General features: G+C 40.0%; 1 protein-coding gene across 2 annotated transcripts in view; it reads left to right on the forward strand.

Moving 5' to 3' along the window:
- The window catches only part of ZNF354C (zinc finger protein 354C), a 67716-nt gene extending 45052 nt beyond the window's left edge, over positions 1–22664 (forward strand). For both annotated transcript variants that reach the window (XM_088839258.1, XM_055431130.2), the window contains exons 3-5: positions 14227–14353; positions 17611–17706; positions 20781–22664. In XM_088839258.1, the coding sequence (XP_088695384.1) occupies positions 14227–14353; positions 17611–17706; positions 20781–22168 (1611 nt within the window). In that variant the 3' untranslated portion in view covers positions 22169–22664. The remainder of the gene's footprint in view (positions 1–14226; positions 14354–17610; positions 17707–20780) is intronic.
- Positions 22665–25955: the final 3291 nt, after the last annotated feature.

The following is a 25955-nucleotide window of genomic DNA, read 5'->3' on the forward strand; positions in this document are numbered from 1 at the left end:
GCCTGGAGAATTCCATGGACAGAGGACCCGGGTGGCTACAGTCTGTGGTGTCCCAAAGAGTTGGACACAACTGAGCGACCAATACTTTCATTTTCAGTTTTCCTACTTTCTTCAGTTTAAGGCTGAATTTTGAAATAGAGTGCTCATCACCTGAGCCACAGTCAGCTCTGGGTCTTGTTTTTGCTGACTGTATAGAGCTTCTCCATCTTCTGCTGCAAAGAATATAATCAGTCTGATTTTGGTATTGACCTTTTGGTGATGTCCATGTGTAGAGTCATCTCTTTTGCTTTGAAAGGGTGTTTGCTATGGCCAGTGTATTCTCTTGACAAAACACTCTTAGCCTTTGCCTGCTTCATTTTGTATTCCAAGGCCAAACTTGCCTGCTACTCCAGGTATCTCTGGACTTTCTACTTTTGCATTCCAGTCCCCTATGATGAAAAAGACATTTTTTTTGGTATGTGTTCTAGAAGGTCTTATAGGTCTTCATAGAACTGATCAACTTGAGCTTCTTCAGCATTAGTGGATGGGGCATCAGTTTTGATTACTGTGATGTTGAATGGTTTGCTTGGAAACAAATTGAGATCATTCTGTCATTTTTGAGATTGTACCCAAGTACAGTCACCATCACTGCAGGTGGTGATTGCAGCCATGAAATTAAAAGACGCTTACTCCTTGGAAGGAAAGTTATGACCAACCTAGACAGCATATTAAAAAGCAGAGACGTTGCTTTGCCAACAGAGGTCCATCTAGTCCAGGCTATGGTTTTTCCAGTGGTCATGTATGGATGTGAGAGTTGGACTATAAACAAAGCTGAGCACCGAAGAACTGATGCTTTTGAAGTGTGGTTTTGGAGAAGACTCTTGAGAGTCCCTTGGACTGCAAGGAGATCCAACCAGTCCATCCTAAAGGATATCAGTCCTGGGTGTTCATTGGAAGGACTGATGTTGAAGCTGAAACTCCAATACTTTGGCCACCCGATGCAAAGAGCTGACTCATTTGAAAAGACCCTGATGCTGGGAAAGATTGAGGGCAGGAGGAGAAGGGTAAGACAGAGGATGAAATGGTTGGATGGCATCACCTACTCAATGGACATGGGTATGGGTGGACTCCAGGAATTGGTGATGGACAGGGAGGCCTGGCATGCTGTGGTTCATGGGGTTGCAAAGAGTCAGACATGGCTGAGCGACTGAACTGAACCCAAGTACTGAATTTTGGATTTTTTGTTGACCCCATGGCTACTCCATTTCTTCTAAGGATTTCTTGCCCACAGTAGTAGATATAATGGTCATTTCAATTAAATTTGCCCATTCTCATCCGTTTTAGTTCACTGATTTCTAAAATGTCAATGTTCACTCTTGCCATCTCCTACTTGACCACATCCAATTTACCTTGATTCATGGACCTAACATTCCAGGTTCCTAAGCGATATTGTGTATTATAGCATCAGACTTTACTTTCGCCACCAAACACATTCACAACGCTACATCATTTTCACTTTGACCCAATTGCTTCATTCTTTCTGCTGCTAATAGTAATTGCCCTCTGCTCTTCCCCAGTGGCATATTGGATACCTTCCAACCTGGGGGACTCATCTCCCAGTATCGTCTCTTTTTCCCTTTTCACACTGTTCATCGGGTTCTTACAGCAAGAACATTGTAGTGGTTTGCCATTTCCTCCTCCAGTGGACCACATTGTGTCAGAATTCTTCACTATGACCCATCTGTCTTGGGTAGCCCTGCAGGGCATAGCTCATAGCTTCATTAAGTTATGCAAGCCCCTTCACCATAAAAAGGCTGTGATCCATGAAAGAAGGTACTCCATTTATGCAGTAATTTTAAATGATCAAATTTAAATGTCGTATTTTGAACAGGGAAGGTATGGTATGTCAGTAAGAATTTTAAGGGCATGTAACAGTAGTCATTTTTTATTATTCACAGTTGCTCTGGATCGAGAATGCAGACTGATAGCAGAAACTATTTGTCTCTCCTATAGAAAGCTTGGGGTCTTAGCTGAAATGCCCAAAGGTTAAAGGGTAGAATCATATAAAGTATCTTTCACTCGCATGTATCGTAGTTGATGCCAGCTTGTGGCTGAGACCTTAGTTAGGGTTGTTGGATGAAACAGCCACCTGTAGTCTCTGTGTGTCCTGTGCGTACAGTGTGGTGGCCAGATTCCAAGGGTGAGCATCACATGAGCCAGGTGGAAAGCACCTTCTTGCCTGGAAGTCACGTAACATTACCTCCACTGAATTCTAGTTGTCATAGCCCCCAGAATCCCCTGTGCAGGTTCAAAGAAAGGAAGTGTAGACCTGACTTCTTCACATTACAGAAGAGCATGTTATATGGGAGGTGTATTGGTGTGGTCATCTCGGGATAGTACAGTCTGCCACAGCTGTCAGAGTTGAAAGTGTCCATGCACTTTGAGCCAGTAGTTCAGTCTCTCCCAGTTTATCTTTCTTTAAATAATACCTTTATCTGTTTGTTTTTGGCTCTGCTGGTTCTTCGTTGCTGAAGATTTTCTCTGGTTGCAGGGAGTGGGGGCTTCTCTCTCGTGGTGGTGCACGGGCTTCTCATCGCAGTGGCTTCTCTTGCAGAGCACTGGCTCTGGGACACATGGGCTTCAGTAATCGCAGCTTCCAGGTTCTAGAGTGCAGGCTCAGTAGTTGTGGCATACAGGCTTGGTTACTCTGTGGCATGTGGGATCTTCCTGCATCAGGGAGTGAACCCAGGCCTCCTGCATTGGTGGGTGGTTCTTTACCACTGAGCCACTAGGGAAGCCCCTCTCCCACCTTATGTTATAATTACAGGTGTACACATACCCAGAGATATCTGTGTGAGAATGGGCATTGCGCATTGTATGTCATAGCAGGAAACAGAAACCATCTAAATACTCATCAATAAAGGAAATGATAAATAAGTTTTGGTATCTATTCAATGGCATATATCATGAAGTTGTTAAAAAGCATAAGATTTGTATATGTAGATGTGGCAAGTCTGTACAAGTTAAGCATGATTCAGAATTTTTCCATTAAAAACAAGAATACTTGTGTGTATTTTCACAAAACATTTCTGGAAAGAAAGACGAGAAACTTTATACCATTACCTGTAGGATGGAGCTACTAAACACATCACCATGTGTTCTTTTGTGCTCTTCATATTCTTTAGCATGTGTCTGTTTTCCTTTTGTTTAATGAAATGGCCAAAAGAGCACATGAATGTTCAATTGGATATGAAGTTTGTAATATATTCTTAAAACTTGAATAAAACTTGTCTGTAATAGGATTTAGTGTGATATATATTTGTTCATTTTATTTTCAGGTTCTTTTTTCTGATTTTTCTGAAGTTTTTATGTTTAATTTGTGCACTTTTAAAAAACTTAATGACATTTAAAAGGAAAAAGAGTGTCATTTTGGTGGGAGTGTTCTAAGGCCCAGGGCGATGGGATGGAAGTACAGACAGAATATGAGGTTGCTGTGAGTATTCTACGTATAGCAGCAAGATGCCTGCTCAGGCTGCCATAACAAAATGCCACAGACTTAAAACAGCAGAAATGTATTTTCTCATAGTCCTAGAGACTAGAAGTCTAAGATCAAGATGTTGGCAGGTTTGGTTTCTTCTGAGGCCTGTCTCCTTGGCTTGCAGAAGGCAAGGTGCAATCTTCACTGTGTTCTTATGAAAGGTTGTTGCTGAACCACAAAAAGATCCCGGGATTCTTGGCCTCCGGAGGAGAAGAATTCAATCTGGGGCCAGAGACGAGGCTTCATCGTTCAGAGCTTCGTGTAATAAAGTTTTATTAAAGTATAAAGAAGATAGAGATAGCTTCTGACATAGGCATCAGAAGGGGGCAGAAAGAGTACCCCCTTGCTAGTGTTAGCCATGGAGTTATATACTCTCCAATAAGTTATTACAGTGAATCAAAAGAATGTCTGGAGGTTGTAAAGACCTCACTAGACATACTCCCATAATTTACACGTTAAGATAACAGGATTAGCCAGAAGGTTTTTTCCAGAGACTGTCCTCAAGCAGGATACATTATTTTATATAATCCTCAGGAATGTAGAGGGACAAAAGTTTGTCCTTTCTTCCTCCTTGAAAATTCCAGATCCCTCTCTCCTTGGGGACCCCTAGACTTCTTATCAACCTGCCTAGGAAATGACTCTCTCATTCCCCCCTTTTCTTTTAGGAGAATTATGTTGCCAAGGGAAAGGGGCATCGTTTTCATTCCATAACTACTTCCTGCTGTTTAGGGGCGTGGTCCCTAAATTTTTGAGGCAACATATTCTCCTAACCCTCACATCAAGGGTCTCTGATCCAGGCGCCCCAAGTAATAGTTGGAGGAGGCTGTGGCACTCGTAGGAGCTCGGACAACCGTTTGTAACTTAAAAGCCTGCATGCGACTAGAAACAAATCCAATTACACAGTTACAGATGCAAGGCAAAATAGTCATTAAAACAAGTTAAAATCAAAATTAAAAGTCATATTATGTCCACATCAGTCCATCTTAGCATTGTTAGATGTCGTCAGATTAAGAAGAGGCATCACATACGATTGTTGTCGAAGGTATTCGCAGACTTGGAGAAAGTCCTTTCTTGAAGTGGAGATGCCCACCATGGGAAGCTTTCTACTGATGAAGAGGGGAGTGCTCCGCAGACCCAGCAGTTAGACTGATTGTGGAATGCAGCGTAGGAGTGAGCCCAGGACAGGAAGGCATTGTCTTGAGGATCAAATGGCAGACTCAGGATTTTTGGAGTCAGCAGAAGTAGACTCATATAGATTATCAGGCCCATCTGAAAAGTACAAAGTCCGAGCATAGAAAGTAAAGACATAAAATGAAGTCACTTAGTTCTGGTCAGGGTGCCATCTCTTAACTCAAGTGTGGTGCACCCATGAATCAATTCCTGGCACTTTGACAGCTGTGGGAGAAGAAAGAATAACCTGATAAGGGCCTTCCTAGAGGGGCTCAAGGGATGGGCCCTCAGACCCCAATGTTTTTATGAGGACCTTGGTTCCTGGCTCAAATAGAGGCTTGCTTGACTCAGAGGCTGGGTCAGAAGTCGTCTCCCGGAGTTCTGATAATGCCTGTTGAAAAGCTGAGAGCTGAGTTATATAACTAGTTAATTCCAAGGCTTCAGGGTTATAACAATGTCTGCATAAGAAAGGCCTTCCATAAATACATTCAAAGGGGCCTCCTTTTTGGGGGCAGTTCGAGCCCTCATTAAAGCTGTGGGTAGGACTTTAATCCAATTGTCCTGCATCTCTTGAGTTAATTTGCTCAGATGTCTTTTGATAATGTCATTAGCTTTTTCAGTCTTTCCTAAGGATTAGGGTCTCCAGGAACAGTATAAGTGATATTATATTCCTAGAGCTTTAGAAACCCCCTGAGTTACAGCAGCTTTAAAGGTGGAGCCATTGTCACTCTGAAGGCTCCGTGGCAGCCCAAACCTGGGGATAATTTCATGGATTAAAATCTTTATAACCTGCTTAGCCTGTTCACGACGACAGGGAAAGCCTCAATCCATCCAGTAAAAGTATCCGCCCAAACTTGTAAGCAAGAATACCCATTAGCTTTTGGCATATGAGTAAAATCAATTTCTCAGTCCTCTCCAGGATACTTTCTACTTCGTTGTAATCCAGATTTTGCTAGCTTTTCAGTCTTTGGGTTATTTTTCTGACAAACTTCACACCTTTTGATAATGTTCTTTAAAGTTTTCATTACATTTTTTCCTTCAAACAAACGAGAAGCCATCTGGTAAGTACTCTCTGCACCCAAATGAAAACTCTGGTGTAAACCTTTAAGAATTTTCCATTGAGCACTTTCAGGAATTATTAATCGTCCATCCTCGGACTATAACCATCCTTTATCAGTAATCGTTGTTCCTCTTTTCTCATATCTTTGTAATTCTTCCCCAGTATATTGTGGTTTTTCCTGTTCCACAGGACCTGTTCAGATCAAAGGCATCTGTAGTGAAGGGGTTTCATGAAGTGCTGCTTTCCTGGCTTGACAGTCAGCCCGCTGAGTACCTTCAGCTACTTTACTCCCATCCATGCTGTGCCCTTTGCAATGCATAACAGCTACTTCTTTAGGACAATATATAGCAGTTAAAAGTGTCTGGATCTCTCTGAAATGTTTAATAGGTTCTCCTGTTGCTGTTTTAAACTGTCTTTCTTTCCAAATTTCTGCATGAGCATGTAAAGTCAAGTAAACATAGAATCAGTGTAGATATTTATCCACTGTCCTTTGCTTAACTCGAGAGCTCAGGTCAGAGCCACAAGCTCCGCTACCTTGAGCACTGGTTCCCTGGGGGAGAGATTTTGCTTCTAAAACCTGTTCAGCAGTCACCACAGCGTAACCTGTTTTATACTTTCCATCCCAAACAAAAGAACTACCATCTATAAATATTTCCATGTCAGGATTGTCTAATGGGGTATCCATTAGATCTTCTCGAGCTGCATAGTTTAAAGTTAGATATTGGGAACAATCGTGATCAGGTGTTTCATTTTCCTTCTCAGGAAGGAAAGTGGTAGGATTTAAATTTCCACAAACTTTAAGCTTAGTTCAGTTCAGTTCAGTTCAGTCGCTCAGTCATGTCCGACTTTTTGCGACCCCATGAATCACAGCATGCCAGGCCTCCCTGTCCATCACCAACTCCCGGAGTTCACTCAAACTCATGTCCATCAAGTCGGTGATACCAGAATAAAATATCTAGGAATAAACGTACCTAAGGAGACAAAACAACTGTATATGGAAAATTATAAGACACTGATGAAAGAAATCAAAGATAGAGATTCCATGTTCCTGGATAGGAAGAATCAATATTGTGAAAGTAACTGTACTACCAGATGCCCTCTGCAGATTCAGTGTGATCTCTATCAAATTACCAATGGCATTTTTCATAGACCTAAAACAAAAACTTTCACAGTTCATGTGTGCTTAGTCGCTCATTCATGTCCAACTCTGCGAATTGATAAACTATAGCCTTCCAGGTTCCTCCATCCATGAGGATTCTCCAGGCAAGAATGCTGGAGTGGGTTGCCATGCCCTCCTCCAGGGGATCTTCCCAATCCAGGGGATTGAACCCAGGTCTTCCGCATTGCAGGCAGATTCTCTACTATCTCTACCAGGGAAGCCCACAATTTATATGAAAACACAAAAGACCGTGAATAGCCAAAGCAGTCTTGAGAAAGAATGGAGCTGGAGAAATCAACCATCCTGACTTCAGACTATACTACAAACCCATAGTCATCAAGACAGAATGGTACTGGTACAAAACAGAAATATAGACCAATGGGACAAGATAGCCCAGAGATAAACCCACGCACCTATGGCTACTTTGTTTTTTACAAAGGAGGCAGGAATATACAGTGGGGCAAAGATAGCCTCTTCAATAAGTGGTGCTGGGAGAACTGGACAGCTGCGTGCAAAAGAATGAAATTGGAACACTTCCTCACACCATACACAAAGATAAACTCAAAATGGATTAAAGCCCTAAATATAAGAACAGAAACTATACAACTCTTTGAGGGAAACATAGGCAGAACACTTGATGACATAAATCAAAGTAAGATCTTCCATGACCCATCTCCTGGAGTAATGGAAATAAAAGCAAAAATAAATAAGTGGGACCTAATTAAACTTAAAAGCTTTTGCACAGCAAAGGAAACTACAAACATGGTGAAAAGACAACCCTCAGAATGGGAGAAAATAATAGCAAAGGAGACAACTGACAGAGAATTAATTTAAAATATACAAGCAGCTCATACAACTCAAAACCAAACAAACAAACAACCCAGTCAAAAAGTGGGGAACAAATCTAAACACATTTCTCCAAAGAAGACATACAGTTAGCTAACAAACACATGAAAAGATGCTCAACATCACTCATTATCAGAGAGATGCAAATCAAAACCACAATGAGGTACCATCTCATGCTGATCAGAATCAGTTCAGTTCAGTCACTCAGTCATGTTCAGCTCTTTGTGACCCCATGAATCACAGCACGCCAGGCCTCCCTGTCCATCACCAACTCCCAGAGTTCACCCAAGCCCATGTCCATTGAGTCAGTGATGCCATCCAACCGTCTCATCCTCTGTCATCCCCTTCTCCTCCTGCCCTCAATCTTTCCCAGCATCAAGGTCTTTTCAAATGAGTCAGCTCTTTGCATCAGGTGGCCAAAGTATTGGAGTTTCAGCTTCAATGTCAGTCCTTCCAATGAACACCTAGGACTGATCTCCTTTAGGATGGATTGGTTGGATTTCCTTGCAGTCCAAGGAACTCTTAAGAGTCTTCTCCAACACCATACTTCAAAAGCATCAATTCTGGTCAGAATGGCTGCCATCAAAAAGTCTACAAGCAATAAATGCTGGAGAGGGTGTGGAGAAAAGGGAACCCTCTTGCATTGCTGGTGGGAATGTAAATTGATACAGCCATTATGGAAGATGGTATGGAGATACCTTAAAAAACTAGGAATAAAATCACCATATGACCCAGCAATCCCACTCCTAGGCGTATACCCTGAGGAAAACAAAATTGAAAAAGACCCATGAACCCCAGTGTTCATTGCAGCACTGTTTACAGTAGCTAGAACATGGAAGCAACCTAGATGTCCATTGACAGATGAATGGATAAAGAAGCTGTGGTACATACATACAATCGAATATTACTCAGCCATAATAAAGGAACACATTTGAGTCAGTTTTAATGTGGTGGACGAACCTAGAGCCTATTATATAGAGTGAAGTAAGTCAGAAAGAGAAATGTAAATATTGTATACTGACACACATAGATGGAATCTAGAAAGATGGTGCTGATGAGTTGACTTGCAGGGCAACAGTGGAGAAACGGACATGGAGAACAGATCTGTGGACACTGCGGTGGGGAGAGGGTGAGATGCATGGAGAGAGTGACATGGAAGCTCACAGTACCATCTGTAAAATAGAGAGCAAGTGGGAATTTGCTGTATGACTCAGGGAACTCAAACAGGGGCTCCGTGAGAATCTCGATGGGTGGGGTGGGGAGGGAGGTTTGGGAAGGAGGGGACGTGGATGATTCTTGTTGATGTTTGACAGGAAACAACAAAATTCTGTAAGGCAATCATCCTTCAGTTAAAAACTAAAGTGTAAAAAAAAAGTCTACAGATGATGGAGAGGGTGTGGAGGAAAGGGAACCCTCCCACAGTGTTGGTGGGAATGTAAGTTGATGCAGCCACTGTGGGAAACAGTGTAGAGGTTCCTCAGAAAACTGAAAATAGAATTACTGTATGATCCAGCAGTCCCATTCCTGGGCATATACCCAGACAAAATTATAATTTAAGAAGATACATGCACCCCTATGGTCATGGCAGCACTATTCACAATAGCCAAGACTGGAAATAACCTAAACGTCCATTGACAGATGAGTGGTTAAAGAAGATGTGGTGTGTATCTGTGTGTGTATACGCACATACATTGGAATGTTACTCAGCCATAAAAAGAAGGTGGTAATGCCATTTGCAGCATCGTGGATGTGACTAGAGATTAACATACTAAGTCAAGTAAGTCAAAAAGAGAAAGACAGATGTAACACAATATCACTTTGATGTGAAATCTAAAATAGAGCACAAATGAACCTGTATACAAAACAAAAACAGATTCATGGAGACAGACTTGTGGTTGCCAAAGGGGAGGAGGATGTGAGAGGGAAGGACCGGGAGTTTGGAACTAGCAGATGTAAACTGTTATATATAGATAAACAACTAGGCCCTACTGTATAGCACAGGGAACTATGTTCCACATCCCATAATAAACCATAGTGGAAAAGAATATTAGAAAAGAATGTCTGTGTGCGTATAACTCAGTCACTTTCCTGTACATCAGAGACTGGCACAACACTGTCAATCAACTATGCTTCAATTAAATAAACTTTCTAGTAGTCACAGTAAAAAATAAACAGAAGCAGATTGATTTTAATAAATATTTTACTTGACCCAGTATACCCAAAATCTTATTATTTCAATATGTGTTGTTGTTGCTTAGTTGTGTCTGACTTTGCAGTCCCATGGACTGTAGCACACTGGCCTTCCCTGTCCTTCGCTATCTCCTGGAGTTTGCTCAAACTCTTGTCCATTGAGTCAGTGATTGCATCCAACCATCTCATCCTCTGCCGTCCCCTTCCCCTCCTGCCTTCAGTCTTTCCTAGCAACAGGGTCTTTTCCAGTGAGTTGGCTCTTCAAATCAGGTGGCCAAAGTATTGGAGCTTCAGCATCAGTCCTTCCAGTGAATATTCATGGTTGATTTCCTTTAGGATTGACTGGTTGGATCTCCTTGCAGTCCAAGGGACTCTCAAGAGTCTTCTCCAGCACCACAGTTTGAAAGCATCAACTCTTTGCCTCTCAGCCTTCTTTATGGTCCAGCTCTCACAGCCGTGCATCTCACATTTCCACATGTTCAGTTCAGTTCAGTTCAGTCGCTCAGTCGTGTCCGACTCTTAGCGACCCCATGAACCACAACACGAAAGGCCTCCCTGTCCATCACCAACTCCCGGAGTTCACTCAAACTCATGTCCATCGAGTCGGTGATGCCATCCAGCCACCTCATTCTCTGTCGTCCCCGTCTCCTCCTACCCCCAATCGCTCCCAGCATCAGAGTCTTTTTCAGTGAGTCAACTTGTCGCATGAGGTGGCCAAAGTATTGGAGTTTCAGCTTTAGCATCAGTCCTTCCAATGAACACCCATGTTATGAGTATTAAATTATTGAGGTATCATATGCATATATGTATGTGTGTATATATATAAATATTTTTAGTAAGTATTCTGATGTGTATTTTATATAAATCGCACTTCACAATTCAAACTAGCCACATTTTAAGCACTGAGCATCCATTTGTAGATGGTGCCAATAGTATCAGGCAGAGAAATCATGGACAAGTCACCAAAAACCAAAGATTTTAAAGCAGACGGGAAAAAACCATGTTATATACATAGAATCAATATCTGAATGTCCACTGGCTCCTCGTTAGAGACAACAGTGGCCAGAAAACAATAATGACCTTTTATATGCTGAAAGAAAAACTGTCAACCCCAAATTCTGTAAACAATTAAAATATTCTTCAAGAATGAAGGTAAAATAAAGGCATTTTCAGATAAAAGAAAAGCTAATTCATCATCAGCAGTTCTGCAGTATAAGACATGCTAAAGGAAGTTCTTCAGGTTAAAAGGAAATAATGCCAGATGTAATCTTAAGAAGGAAATTAAGAGTATTAACAGTGGTGGCCTTCTGGATAAATATATATATTGCAGAAATATGTAACTTAATTTTTCCTCTCAGTTTCTTTGGTATGCATATGATTATTTAAAGCAAAAATATAATCTTGTGTTATGGAGTTTATCATGTAAGTGGATGTAATGTATATGACAGCTGTGAATATAGAATTCATTAAGGTCTGGACTGGAAAAGTTTTGTCTCCAGGGATGCCTGGATGGCCATTTTTTGATTCCTGGCCAAGATAGGGCAATGGATGTGCTTTTATTTTATTTTATGTATAGTTTTCTTTCTTTCTTTGACTGTATTGGGTCTTTGTTGCTGCATGGACTTTTCTCTAGTTGCAGAGTGTTGGGGCTACTCTCTAGTTGCGGTGCATGGACTTCTCACTGTGATGGCTTCTGCTGCACAGCCCAGGCTCTAGGGCATGAGGGCTTCGGTAGTTATGGCATGTGGGCTCAGTAGTTGCAGCTCCCAGGTTCCAGAGCACAGGTTCAATAGTTGGGCACAAGCTTAGCTGCTTAGTCATGTGGGAGCTTCCTGGCTCAGGAACTGAACCTGTGTCTCCTGCATTGGCAGGCAGATTCTTTACCACTGAGGAACCAGGGAAGCTCTGGATGTACTCTTTAAATGCCACTGACCACCCTCAGGGTGATCTTCACTTGATTTGCAACTGGCTTATATGGTATGTCAAGCCAAACTTGATGCATAAGAAGCCCCTGCTGAGCGTTTCTCCTTTGAGCTCCCCCAAACCAAGAATTCTCATCTATTAATAGATCCAGTGACACAGCATAGTCTGTGCATACAAATAAGGAGACTCATGAAGCATCTCTGACTTCCACTACTTTCCTACCCAGTTTTCATTTTGCTGCAGTGTACCCTTTGGGCTTCCAGGTGGCTCAGTGGTAAAGAATCCACCTGCCAATGCAGGAGATGCAGGCTTGATCCCTGGGTCAGGAATATTCCCTGAAGAAGGAAATGGCAACCCTCTTCAGTATTCTTGCCTGGGAAATTCCATGGACAGAGGAGCCACGTGGTTGCAAAAGAGTCAACGACTAAATAACAACAACAACAAAATTGTGCTGTTTGCCTTCCATGAGCAGTCCCAGAGTGACCTGATGAGTCCTGTCAACTTTATGATCTGGGAATGTCTTTGTAATAACTTTGTAACAACTACATGAAGAAGAACCATATGTTTGCAAGGTTTTTAACCTTCTATGTGAAATCATATATTAACTCTAAATATGCTGTGAAGAACTAAGAATGTATATTGTGATTCTCAGCAGCCACCGAAAATGCAAAGCTAAAAAGTGAATATGTAAATTAAAGTAGAATCTTAAAAAATGTCAAAACAAATATACACCCTGTAAAAAATGTAAGCCTAATGAAGGATATAAGTGGTAGATTGCCATTCTGTCCATCTCTAAAATATCAAATAATAATCTGGGACAGCTTGTTGTTTTCTTCCAGATATTTTTGTATGCACCTTCTCCATGGACATGAGTTTGAGTGGACATGAGTTTGAGTGAACTCCAGGAGTTGGTGATGGACAGGGAGGCCTGGCGTGCTATGATTCATGGGGTCGCAAAGAGTCGGACATGACTGAGCGACTGAACTGAACTGAACTGAACTGATGCATATACAGATAAAGCATTTTTCAACACATATTGACTGGGAGCTTGCGTTTTCATATGAATCGGTATTATATCACAAATTCCAGTGTCAGGCATACAAATCTACCTCTGTTTAATGGCTTTATAACATTTCATGGGCTAAATGCAGTATAAGTTGCTAGTCTATTCCTTTATTGATAGATAATGTAGGTTGTCTTGAAAATTTCACCATTGTATTAGTTTCCATTGTTGCTGTAACAAATTATCACAAATTCAGTGGCTAAAACAACATAAATTTTGTGGAGGTTATAAGTGTGAAATCAGTTTCACTGACTTAAGGTCAAGCTCTCAGCAGGACTGATTATTTCTGCCTTGGCTCTAGGGCGAGGGATGGGGAGTTTATTTCCTGGTCTTGTTTTCGTCTTCTAGTGGCCCCTATCTTCTTTAGTCTGTGGCCTTTTCAAGCATCTCTAAAGCATATCGTTTCAGTCTCTGCTTCCATCATTATAGAGCCTTTTCTTCTAACTCCTTTCGTTTCCTTCTTACAAGGACTGTTATGATTACACCAGATCCCCCTGGATAATAATCCAGAATAATCTCTCCCCCTGCTCAAAATCCTTCAACAGATCCTCAAAGTCCCATTTGTCACATGTACAATGTTTACAGGTTTATTTTTCAACCTACCATAACCATTAACTTACAAGTAATGTTTTAGTGAACATCTGTGAGCAGATATCCCTACCCAGTTGTGTGATTATTCCTTGTAGCCCACCAGGCTCCTCTGTCCATGGAATTCTCCACGCAAGAATACTGGAGTGGATGGCTATTGTCTTCTCCCAGGGATCTTTCTGACCAGGGATCCAACCCCGGTCTCCTGCACTGCAGGCTGATTCTTTACCATCTGAGCCACCAGGGAAGCCCATCAATAGACATTAACCAATATTATTTTTATTATTTGTTTTATGTCTCAGAAATTCCTTTTTATTTCTGTTCTACTAGTGATATTTCTCCTAGTTTTCCAGCACTGCTCTAAACGTAGATTTTTTCCTTCCATTTAATTTGGATTTTGAGTTGGAAGGAGGAGGTAAATGGACTGTGACAGATCCCAGGGTGCAATATAAATTCCTTCTCAGCAGGAAATTTGCCCTTTTTTCCCATACCCTCACAAACATGCCATGTGTCTTTGCTCCAAGTGGGTACTTGATAAATATTTGTTTGTTAGTTGATGGGTGGTTCCAAAAGTAACATAAATAATTGCTTTGAAATATTTAGAATCCTGAGACATTTTCAGAATAGTTGCTACACATCCCGGTGTCACCTTCTTACCAAGTCTTCCAGGGGAGATGTCTGAGTAAACAGGAACGGGTTTGCCATTGCAGGAGTCAGTGACATTTAGGGATATCGCTGTGCTCTTCAGCCCGGACGAGTGGTTGCACCTGGACGCTGCCCAGAGAACCTTGTACTGGGAGGTGATGCTGGAGAACTACAGCACCCTGGTCTCGCTGGGTAAGGAGGCTTGCCTGTCATGGGGAATCTGCTGTGGGAGGACTTTAGAGCTCCCTGGAGGTTCAGAGTCTGCCCTGGGAAAGGACAAATCCCTGTAGAATTAGCAGTGTACCTCTTTGTTTTGATGCCCTTCATGCTGCTTTTTTCTCTTGTGTTGTTGGAAGAGGGTGTTTGCTATGACCAGTGCATTCTCTTGACAAAACTCTATTAGCCTTTGCCCTGCTTCATTCCGTGCTCCAAGGCCAAATTTGCCAGTTACTCCAGGTGTTTCTTGACTTCCTACTTTTGCATTCCAGTCCCATATAATGAAAAGGACATCTTTTTTGGGTGTTAGTTCTAAAAGGTCTTGTAGGTCTTCATAGAACCGATTAACTTCGGCTTCTTCAGCATTACTGGTTGGGGCATAAGCCTGGATTACTGTAATATTGAATGGTTTGCCTTGGAAACGAACAGAAATCATTCTGTCATTTTTAAGATTGCATCCAAGTACTGCCTTTCGGACTCTTTTGTTGACCATGATGGCTACTCCATTTCTTCTAAGGGATTCCTGCCCACAGTAGTAGACATAATGGTCATCCGAGTTAAATTCACCCATTCCAGTCCATTTTAATTCACTGATTCACTGATTTGGTCATAGCAAACACCCTCTTCCAACAACACAAGAGAAGACTCTACACATGGACATCACCAGATGGTCAACACCGAAATCAGATTGATTATATTCTTTGCAGCCAAAGATGGAGAAGCTGTATACAGTTAGCGAAAACAAGACCAGGAGCTGACTGTGGCTCAGATCATGAACTCCTTATTGCGAAATTCAGACTTAAATTGAAGAAAGTAGGGAAAACCACTAGACCATTCAGATATGACCTCAATCAAATCCCTTATGATTATACAGTGGAAGTGAGAAATAGATTTAAGGGACTAGATCTGATTGATAGAGTGCCTGATGAACTCTGGACGGAGGTTCGTGACATTGTACAGGAGACAGGGACCAAGACCATCCCCATGGAAAAGAAATGCAAAAGAGCGAAATGGCTGTCTGAGGAGGCCTTACAAATAGCTGTGAAAAGAAGAGAGGCGAAAAGCAAAGGAGAAAAGGAAAGATATAAGCATCTGAATGCAGAGTTCCAAAGAATAGCAAGGAGAGATAAGAAAGCCTTCCTCAGCGATCAATGCAAAGAAATAGAGGAAAACAACAGAATAGGAAAAACAAGAGAGCTCTTCAAGAAAATTAGAGATTCCAAGGGAACATTTCATGCAAAGATGGGCTCGATAAAGGACAGAAATGGTATGGACCTAACAGAAGCAGAAGATATTAAGAAGAGGTGGCAGGAATACACAGAAGAACTGTACAAAAAAGATCTTCACGACCAAGATAGTCACGATAACGTGATCACTGACCTAGAGCCAGACATCTTGGAATGTGAAGTCAAGTGGGCCTTAGAGAGCATCACTACTAACAAAGCTAGTGGAGGGGATGGAATTCCAGTTGAGCTATTTCAAGTCTTGAAAGATGATGCTGTGAAAGTGCTGCACTCAATATGCCATCAGATTTGGAAAACTCAGCAGTGGCCACAGGACTGGAAGAGGTCAGTCTTCATTCCAATCCCAAAGAAAGGCAATGCCAAAGAATGCTCAAACTACCGCACAATTGCACTCATCTCACATGCTAGTAAAGTCATGCTCAAAATTCTCCAAGCCAGGCTTCAGCAGAATGTAAACCGTGAACTTCCAGATGTTCAAGCAGGTTTTAGAAAAGGCAGAGGCACCAGAGATCAAATTGCCAACATCCGCTGGATCATGGAGAAAGCAAGAGAGTTTCAGAAAAACATCTATTTCTGCTTCATTGACTATACCAAAGCCTTTGACTGTGTCGATCACAATAAACTGTGGAACATTCTGAAAGAGATGGGAATCCCAGACCACCTGACACCTCTTGAGAAACCTGTATGCAGGTCAGGAAGCAACAGTTAGAACTGGACATGGAACAACAGACTGGTTCCAAATAGGAAAAGGTGTACGTCAAGGTTGTATATTGTCACCTTGCTTATTTAACTTATATGCAGAGTACATCATGAGGAACGCTGGGCTGGAAGAAGCACCAGCTGGAATCAAGATTGCTGGGAGAAATATCAATAACCTCAGATATGCAGATGACACTACCCTTATGGCAGAAAGTGAAGAGGAACTCAAAAGCCTCTTGATGAAAGTGAAAGAGGAGAGTGAAAAGGTTGGCTTGAAGCTCAACATTCAGAAAACAAAGATCATGGCAACTGGTCCCATCACTTCATGGGAAATAGATGGAAAAACAGTGGAAACAGTGTCAGACTTTATTTTTTTGGGCTCCAAAATCACTGCGGATGCTGATTGCAGCCATGAAATTAAAAGACACTTGCTCCTTGGAAGGAAAGTTATGACAAACCTTGATAGTATATTAAAAAGCAGAGACATTACTTTGCCAACCAAGGTCCGTCTAGTCAAGGCAATGGTTTTTCCCATGGTCATGTATGGATGTGAGAGTTGGACTGTGAAGAAGGCTGATCGCCAAAGAATTGATGCTTTTGAACTGTGGTGTTGGAGAAGACTCTTGAGAGTCCCTTATACTGCAAGGAGATCCAACCAGTCCATTCTAAAGGAGATCAATCCTGGATGTTCATTGGAAGGACTGATGCTAAAGCTGAAACTGCAATACTCTGGCCACCTCATGTGACGAGTTGACTCACTGGAAAAGACTCTGATGCTGGGAAAGGTTGGGGGCGGGAGGAGAAGGGGATGACAGAGAATGAGATGGCTGGATGGCATCACCGACTCTGTGGACATGAGTTTGAGTGCACTCCGGGAGTTGGTGATGGACAGGGAGGCCTGGCGTGCTGTGATTCATGGGGTCGCAGAGAGTCGGACACGACTGAGAGACTGATCTGATCTGATCTGATCTGATGCTGCTTTTTGTCCTGGGCCTTCCCACCACTGCACCTCCTTAGTAGTTCCCTCCTACTCCAATGATTGGAGCCCAGTTTAGATTCTGAAAAACGCAGAGGACTCCCATCTTCATGGCATTCATAGACAGGACCCTGTATTGTTTCTGAACCAAGACCCACCTCCTGCTCCATCCCCGTGAAGGCCTCAGTCCCTCTCAGGAGTGCTTTTGTGACCTACTTTGCCTCTCTAGACTTGTATTATCTTCCCTGTGGTTTGAGTTTGGGGCTTGCTTTTCATGCCATTTGTTCAAACTCCATTTCCTTCCTGATGAGCAGGGATTCCATTTTCAATGCCAAAGTTGATCTGCCAATTGCAACAAGGAGAAGATCCCTGTATGGTGGAAAGAGAAACCCCTCAAGATACCTGCCTTGGTGAGTAAGTGACTGGGGGATGGGCATAAGTGTCTTTATACATAAGCAGGTTGTGAGGAGTGTTTGAAAGCTCTCCTGGAAACTCTGAGCCTTATTGAAATGCTCAGGACTGCCTGACAAGGCTCCTTGGTTGTAATGGTTTTCTTTCGTCAAGAAGGTCCTTGTCTTGACATTTTCCTTCTCCCACTCCCTGCATTCTTTCCCCCCCACCCCCTTTTTTTGCAGCCTCAGCCACTTCCTTCTATTACCTTTTGATCTTCATGTTATTTTTCCATCCGCATTTACACATTCATGCCTGACAGATTTTTTTTAACACTTTACACCTCCTGCCATATTTTGAATTTTTTAAATAATTTTTTCATTTCTTTTTTACCATCTACATATTTCAAAGTATTATTAACATTCCTTTGTTTCTGATTTCTTATTTTCTTGGTGACTAGATTGTCATGTCCCACTATTATATATTCATTCAGCTGTTGTTAACATTACCACTGTAGCCTTTCTAGTCCAGGGGTCAGCAAGCAAGCTTTTCCTGGTGTGCATGGAGTCACAAAGAGTCGAACATGACTGATCACACAGCATCACCACCACCAGGTAGTACAGTATAGCATTAAAGATCATGGTTTGTATTTAGACATTCCGAATTTTGCCTTACCCTTACCACTGCTTACATGAGCTATAGGAAAGTTACCTACCTTCTCTGAGCCTCTTTTTTCTCACTCATTTTCCATGCCATGAGCACAGTTATCTTTTTGAAACTCAGGTATCTATCCTGTACCTTAAGAGACGTCATTGTTTCTCTATTATCCATGGAGTAAGGAAAGATTGCTTACTATGAAATTAAACCTACATCTTAGCCTGTCTTCATATTCTTTTATGGTCTCATCAGTGGCCACTTCCTCTTCAGCTCAGTGTTCTGGCTGCATCTGCATACTCACTACCATTTGTGTGTTATTCCTTCAGCTTCAATCACCTCTTCTACCTTGTCCATTGGTAAACTACTTATCTTTCAAGATCCATTTGTCCACCTAATATGCCACTCTTATCTGTAGATTTTTCTTACCTTTCCTACTTTCCTCAGTTGTTTGCTTCCTCAGTCATGTCCGACTCTTTGCGACACTATGGACTGTAGCCTGCAAGGTGGGTTGCCATTTCGTACTCCAGGGCATCTTCACAACCCAGGGATTGAACCCGTGTCCCTTGCATCTCCTGCATTGACAGGCAGAGTCTTTACCACTGTACCACCTGGGAAGCCCTCCTACTTCCCAGTCAGCATTAATTTTTCCATCATTTATGTTCATACAGCACTTTCTACATAGTTGGAGTACATTGATTATTGTATCTATCACAATGAATTGTAGTTATGTTTGTTAATTATTCTTCTAATAAGATTGTGCATATTTAAGGGATAGGCCAGATCTTTGAATTCTGTTCCTCAAACATCTGATATATTAGATTTAGTAATATTTTAAAAAAATTTTAAATTCTGTTTTAATTGCATTAATTGCCTCTCTCATTAACTCAGTGCTGATGAGGCTCAAGTTCCTCAATTCAGCCAGACCACTGCAGCTACGTTATTTTTCAGATTCCATTATGTCCTTCCTCTGATCCAAGCTGCCCATTTTACCAAATATAAACATTTTGCCTTGTTATTATCTGTCTAAGAATTTATAGCACCTTCTGTTATCTCTATTATTGTAAATTCTTCTACTAGTTATTTAGTAACTGTATATTTGGCCTTACTGTGCTTAACCAAAATTTTAACTAATTCCAACTCAAATTCCCTTCTTTAGTCAATAAGCCTCCCCTAAACAGGTTTACTTTCCCCACAGATGGCTTTAACAGGCCTTCTTTTTGACTCACAGGGTCCTCTTTTCTTTTTCTATTGAAATCCAACCCACCTCTATTGTCTATCTTCCATTCTTTACCAATATTATTGATATTTGTATCCTCATTTTCTGAACCTCAAATCTGAATTATGCAGTTGAGTCTTCTCAGATCACGGAGAAATGAACTATTTGGCCACTTATTTTTTTCCTATTATCATTGCTAATTATTCAGTATTTGTTCAATGAATGACTGAGTCTTAGGAGTCCAGTAAGAGAGGAGAGGTCTCTTTTCATTTTCAAGGTTACCTGCCCTTGATAATAATTTTTCCAACTTGGTCACTCTGCTCATTCATTATTTATTTTTTTATCTAAGACATTCAAATTGTGTACTTGTCTTGTATACAATACAGAATTGACAAATCATCGTAAGACATAGCTATTGCTCTCCTTGAACAAATAACTTTGAATTATTTTCACAAACTTTATATATATGTTAAGTGATTGAATGTTTTGAAAATGTGTTTTGAAATTTGAAGAAAGAGTTGGATTATTTAGACTTAAATAATTGAGTTTTTGTAAAGAAATAAGATTAGTAGGGTAAGTTTTTAGATGGACAAGGAAGATCATATTGTGAGAAAGTAAAAAGAGAGAAGATACCTGGTTGATCCTTAAAAATCTAAGCTGCTAGGTTTCCCATGGATGCCATTAAGAAGATCTATATTCTTATATGGATTTATAGCCTATGTTTCTTATTTTTATTTAATTTCAATAAAATATTTTTATTACTAAAACCAGATGAATTTTATTAACATAATCTAAATTTTATTTAATTTGTATAGTTTGTTTAAGCACATACAGTCACCTAATTAGTGATATAACTTTAATCTATTTTCAATCATGGATTGATAAAAGTAAGCCAAGTTTTAACTCAGAGTTTCTTAGAATCAGCTCAAGCTAAATCTTTTCACTTTAGAATCAGATCTGAGCTTGGGGCTTGGGCATACTTCAGAACTTCACATCTCTTGTAGACTTTTGTTAGTCTCAAAAGATCCCTGCCTTTACTTCTCTCAGGTGGCAATATCTTTGTTGTCACTGTTAATTTGTCCACTGTATTTTCCCACATTACTCCTGTTTACTTCTCCTTCCATTCTATCCTGTTTTTCTCTAGATTCAAGTCCATATTTGAAATTATATAGTATCAAACTCTCTTCTAGCCAGAGGAGCCACTCTTCTGATTTATTCCAGGTTTCAAGACATGGCCTGAAATAGAAGCATTGCCTCGCAAACAGGACATTTCTACAGGAGAAACATATCAAGGAATAATAATGAAAAACTCCATTAAGTTGGACATCAAGTGTGGAGAAGCGTTGGAATTTGAGGGCAGGACACAACAAGAGCAACAGAAAAAAACTCTCAGGCAAATGGTAGCCTCACAGAAGAAAACCATCAGTGGAGCTGGAGATCAGGCAAGTCTTGAATTAGGGAAAGGGTTATTTATAAATACAGTTCTTATTAGACAACAGAATGTTCCTATGGAAAGAGTACCCAGTATATATTATACTTTTGGGAGAGATTTTAAACAGAATTTTGACCTAATGAGATGTTTCCAGATTTACCCAGGAGAAAAACCTCATATTTACAACGAATGTGAAAAAAGCTTCAGTCAGAGTCTTCATCTTTTTGAACGCCAGAGAATTCATAATGGTGAGAAACCTTACAAATGTACTGAGTGTGGGAAAACCTTCAGCCACAGATCATCACTTCTTGCCCATCAGAGAATTCATACTGGAGAGAAACCTTACAAATGTAATCAGTGTGAGAAAGCATTTAGTAGCAGTTCAACCCTTATCAAACATTTGAGAGTGCATACTGGAGAGAAACCCTATCAGTGTAAGGACTGTGGTAAAGCTTTTAGCCAGTGTTCAACCCTCACTGTACATCAGAGAATTCATACTGGAGAAAAACTCTATAAATGTGGAGAATGTGAGAAGGCCTTCAGTTGTAGAGCAAAGCTTCATAGACACCAGCAAATCCATACAGGTGAGAAACCCTATAAATGTAGTGAATGTGGGAAAAGTTACAGCCAGTTTACATCCCTGGCTGAGCATCAGAGACTTCATACTGGAGAACAACTGTGTAAATGCTTGGAATGTGGGAGAAATTTCACTCGCATCTCAACCTTTATCGAACATCAGCGGATTCATACTGGACAAAAACCATATCAATGTAATGAATGTGGGAAAGCCTTCAACCAGTATTCATCCTTTAATGATCATCGGAAAATTCATACTGGAGAAAAACTTTACACATGTGGAGAATGTGGGAAAGCCTTTGGTTGCAAATCTAATCTTTATAGGCATCAGAGAATCCATACTGGAGAGAAACCATATCAGTGTAATCAGTGTGGAAAAGCTTTCAGCCAGTATTCATTCCTAACTGAACATGAGAGAATCCATACTGGAGAGAAACTCTATAAATGTATGGAATGTGGGAAAGCCTACAGTTACAGATCAAACCTTTGTAGACACAAAAAAGTTCACAATAAAGAAAAACTCTATAAATGGAAAGAATATGGGATCAGAGATTTCTTAGAGGAGATAAGCCCTATGAGGTTTAATTCATCTCTGAAATAATTTAAGGGTTCTCATTGGAGAATAATCAGGAGAATAATAGGTCACAGACTTTTGATAGATCAAGTCTTTTTTTTACTTCTCTTAGAGAAAATATGCTAGTTATCACTAAGTAATGGTAAAATGGTTGACCAACGAATATTAAGAGCACTGCCTTGTCAAATTTTATAAGAACCAGTAAATTTAAGGTTTCTAAAAACATAAAAATTTTAAATTCCCAGAAAATTGTAAAAGACCTAACTTTAAAAAAATGAAAACAATGGAGTATAAGTTTTATTTCTTTCATTAGATTTTGTTGCCTTTCTAACAGTAAGCTTCAATATGAATTTTCTTTTAAAGGCAGTCACTGAGTTAATAATGTGAATAAGTGTGGGGCCTTATTTTCTAAAATGGCAGATAGATATAGGACATGCTCTCTTTCATTAAGAGAAGCTAAAGATAAGAAATTTCAATTTAGATTTTCACATGGAAATAATTAAGCTCACTTTTCATGAACTGCCTCACCAGCAATTTATATTTATAAATATACATGTATGTATATGTGTGTTAGTTGCTCAGTCATGTCTAACTCCTTGTGACCCTGTGGACTGTAGCTTACCAGGCTCTTCTGTCCATGGAATTCTCCAGGCAAGAATACTGGAGTGGGCAGCTATTCCCTTCTCCAGAGGATCTTCCTGATCCAGGGATCAAACCTGAGTCTCTTGCTTTGCAAGCAGATTCTTTACTGTAGTCTGAGCAACCAGTGATAGATATAAATGTGTGTATGTATTCATGTGTATATATACACACAGAGTTTTGGTCTATATTTTTTCAAAATTCTTTGATGATTAAAAAATGTGGTTTTATTACTTTAGAATTTAGTTTTGAAAATTAAAATTTTGCCCAATGATGTCTCTTCCTTTTCTTTCCTTACCTTATTTCTTAATCTGATATGATTCTACATTGCTGAACAGAGTCTTAGAGAAGTTGGTATAAACTGAAGCAAGTGGAGAGACTCTCATGCAAATACTGTCTTGTATGTTGCAAAAGGGATATATTTCCAGACTGATTATATACGTGGTAGCTCATTAAAACCAGGAGAGATTTTAATTTAGTTAGTTAGCCTTTCAATTTAACTAATGAAGAAATTGAGCTTTTAGAGTACAATTAAAACCAGAATCTAGATCTTCAGCTCTGGTTTTATAATAATTACAGCCTCAGGCCCCAAGAGTCCAAGTCCCAAAGCTATTTGTTTTGTAAACTGGTTAGGCACAATTGCATTAATTTAATCAGTTTTATTTTTATGTTTGATAAGTTCCCTCAATTTTAACCTTAATAGTTGACTTAGTCCTGTTTTCTTTTTTTCTTATGAGTGCCTCATTATACCTGCTTTTATAGTAACTGTACTTAATCCTAAAACCTAGCTATGGTCCAGATAGTGAAACTACATTTGGGGGTTTCACATATAAAATTGCCTTTTTGTTTATTTTTGTTACACATCTTTTAGGACTTCTTTTATGTAAAGTGATAGATGAGTATTTTAACATTCTAGTTGTTAAACTGGTTATCCAAACTGGTTATCCAGACATGTTCCATGTTTTGCAGAAAGATTTCATTTTCCCCTGGGCCTACTTCCTTCAGTTTTATATTTACTTTCACAGTGGGTATCATTCAAAAGAACTGTTCTATTAATATGAAAATTAGCTAAAACCCTCTGAGACATCTAAACTTTAAACTCAAGCATTCAGCATTTGACTTGTCTTAGCTCATTAGAAAGTGTTTTCTTGGGGATTCCCTGCTGGTCAACTTTTTTAGTGGTGCTTTCACTGCTGGGGCCCAGGTTCCTTCCCTGCTCAGGGAACTTCAAGCTGGGTGTCATGGTCAAAGAAAGCGAAGTGAGGTGGGGGGTGTTTCTTACATATTCAAGTTTATTTATAAGGAAAATGGGGCTTCCCAGGTGGCACTAGTGGTAAAGAACCTGCCTGCCAATGCAGGAGACCAAAGAGATGTTCCCTGGGTTCGATCCCTGGTTGTAAGAGTCCCTGGAGGAGGGCATGGCAACCCACTCCAATGTTCTTGCCTGGAGAATCTGATGGACAAAGGAGCCTGATGGGTTCCAGTCCATAGGGTCGCAAAGAGTCAGACATGACTGAAGCAACTTAGCACATAAGGAGAATGAAGCTTTTAAAAGTCAGTTTTTAACATCATCCAGGGCCATTTGCAAGATATTCTAGATAAAAACACATTTGATTACCCAATAGCAGTATCCACACATTATGCAGATTTTGGTCTCTAAATGCTATTCCTCACTAAAAGGAAGTAGGGCTCCTTGGAGAAATGGCTGATTCCATATGTTTGGAACAAGGAAAATATAAGATATGCCTCAAATACTTTTTTTGTGAAACAAAAAAAGAACTCAAAGACTAAAGGGATAATGTCAGAAGGATGTGAGGGCCAATTTAAAGGAGCTCCCACTGGTCAAATTTAGGACAATTTGAACATCAAAAAGATTAATCACAGTAATTGGATATACCATGCTAAATAAAATGATCCTATAATGAAAAAATAGAGAAAAATAGAAAAGCTCTTTATATACTTATTTGGAGAATGTCATCTCTTCATTGTATGTGGAGTGATAGATTTAGAAAAATCATCATTTTACAACCCTTAATGTAATTAAATTAGGCACGTTCAATGGATGGGAAAACCCTATTATGTGGAAAAAAAATTAAACATTATTTACACAATGTCAAGATCACAGATACCAATTACAGAGGAAAGATATGCCTTTATAATGGAGAAATCTGGCTGTTAAACTGAGTTTCTCTACCAGTGGAACAAGCTGACATGTGACTCCTGATGAGATGCAGTATAAAGTACACATGATCATCCTGTGATGTGTTCTTGCCAAAAATAAAAGAAACTCTAATTAAATCTCTTATCTAGACTTTTCTTCCTGTTTACAAGAAATACAAGGAATAGAGGAACAAACTGAATTATGTAGTGAAGAATTAGACATGAAGAATTAAACAAGTTTAGAGTTTGAGTCATTACAAGATAGATAGCTTGTCTGAACTTTTCAAGAAACCAATATAATAAAACAAGGAGTGGAGTCATCTAGATTAAGAAACTTGAGATATAACCAAATGCAAGGGGCAATTCTTATTTGGCATCTGATTCAGAAAATCAAAACAACTGTAAAACATTTAGGGGGATGTGGGGAAATATGAGGATAGAATGGGTTTAGGTAATGTGGTATGTTTAATTTTCCTAGAGGTATAATGTTGATGATGTTGTTGAAGTATGAAGGACAGTACCCTTCTTCTTAGGAGATGCATGCCAAAGTTTTCAAATTTGAAGAGTCATGATGTTTGTAGCATATTTTTAAATAAATATGTAAAAAATTAGTCAGCTGTTGTTGAATGTTTGTGGAAGATATAGTATGTTCATTGGTCATTCTGTAAACTTCTGTATGTTAACATTTTTTAATAAAAAATTGAAGCAAAAATTTGATTGGAAAAGTGATGCATATGAAACTTCCAGTCAGTATTCTTCCTTTATACTCATAAACTTCTGGTTTGAGAGTTTATCCTATATGGATGTGATCATTGGAGGTAACTTAACCATTGTTTGTTCTGGTTCCTCTTATAGAATAAGCATACAACACCATATATCTCCTACTAAATATGACTAAAAATCCTAGAGAATACATGGAACAGTGGCCTTAGGATCCTGAAAAGTAATGATGGTAGCAGCCAGATTTGGGAAGGAATCAAGATTTTGAAATAAGACCAATCTGTTATTCTCAGGC

This window comes from Moschus berezovskii, chromosome 8, assembly GCF_049115385.1.
Source record: "Moschus berezovskii isolate FMDL1 chromosome 8, NW_MosBer_1.0, whole genome shotgun sequence".
NCBI lineage: Eukaryota > Metazoa > Chordata > Mammalia > Artiodactyla > Moschidae > Moschus > Moschus berezovskii.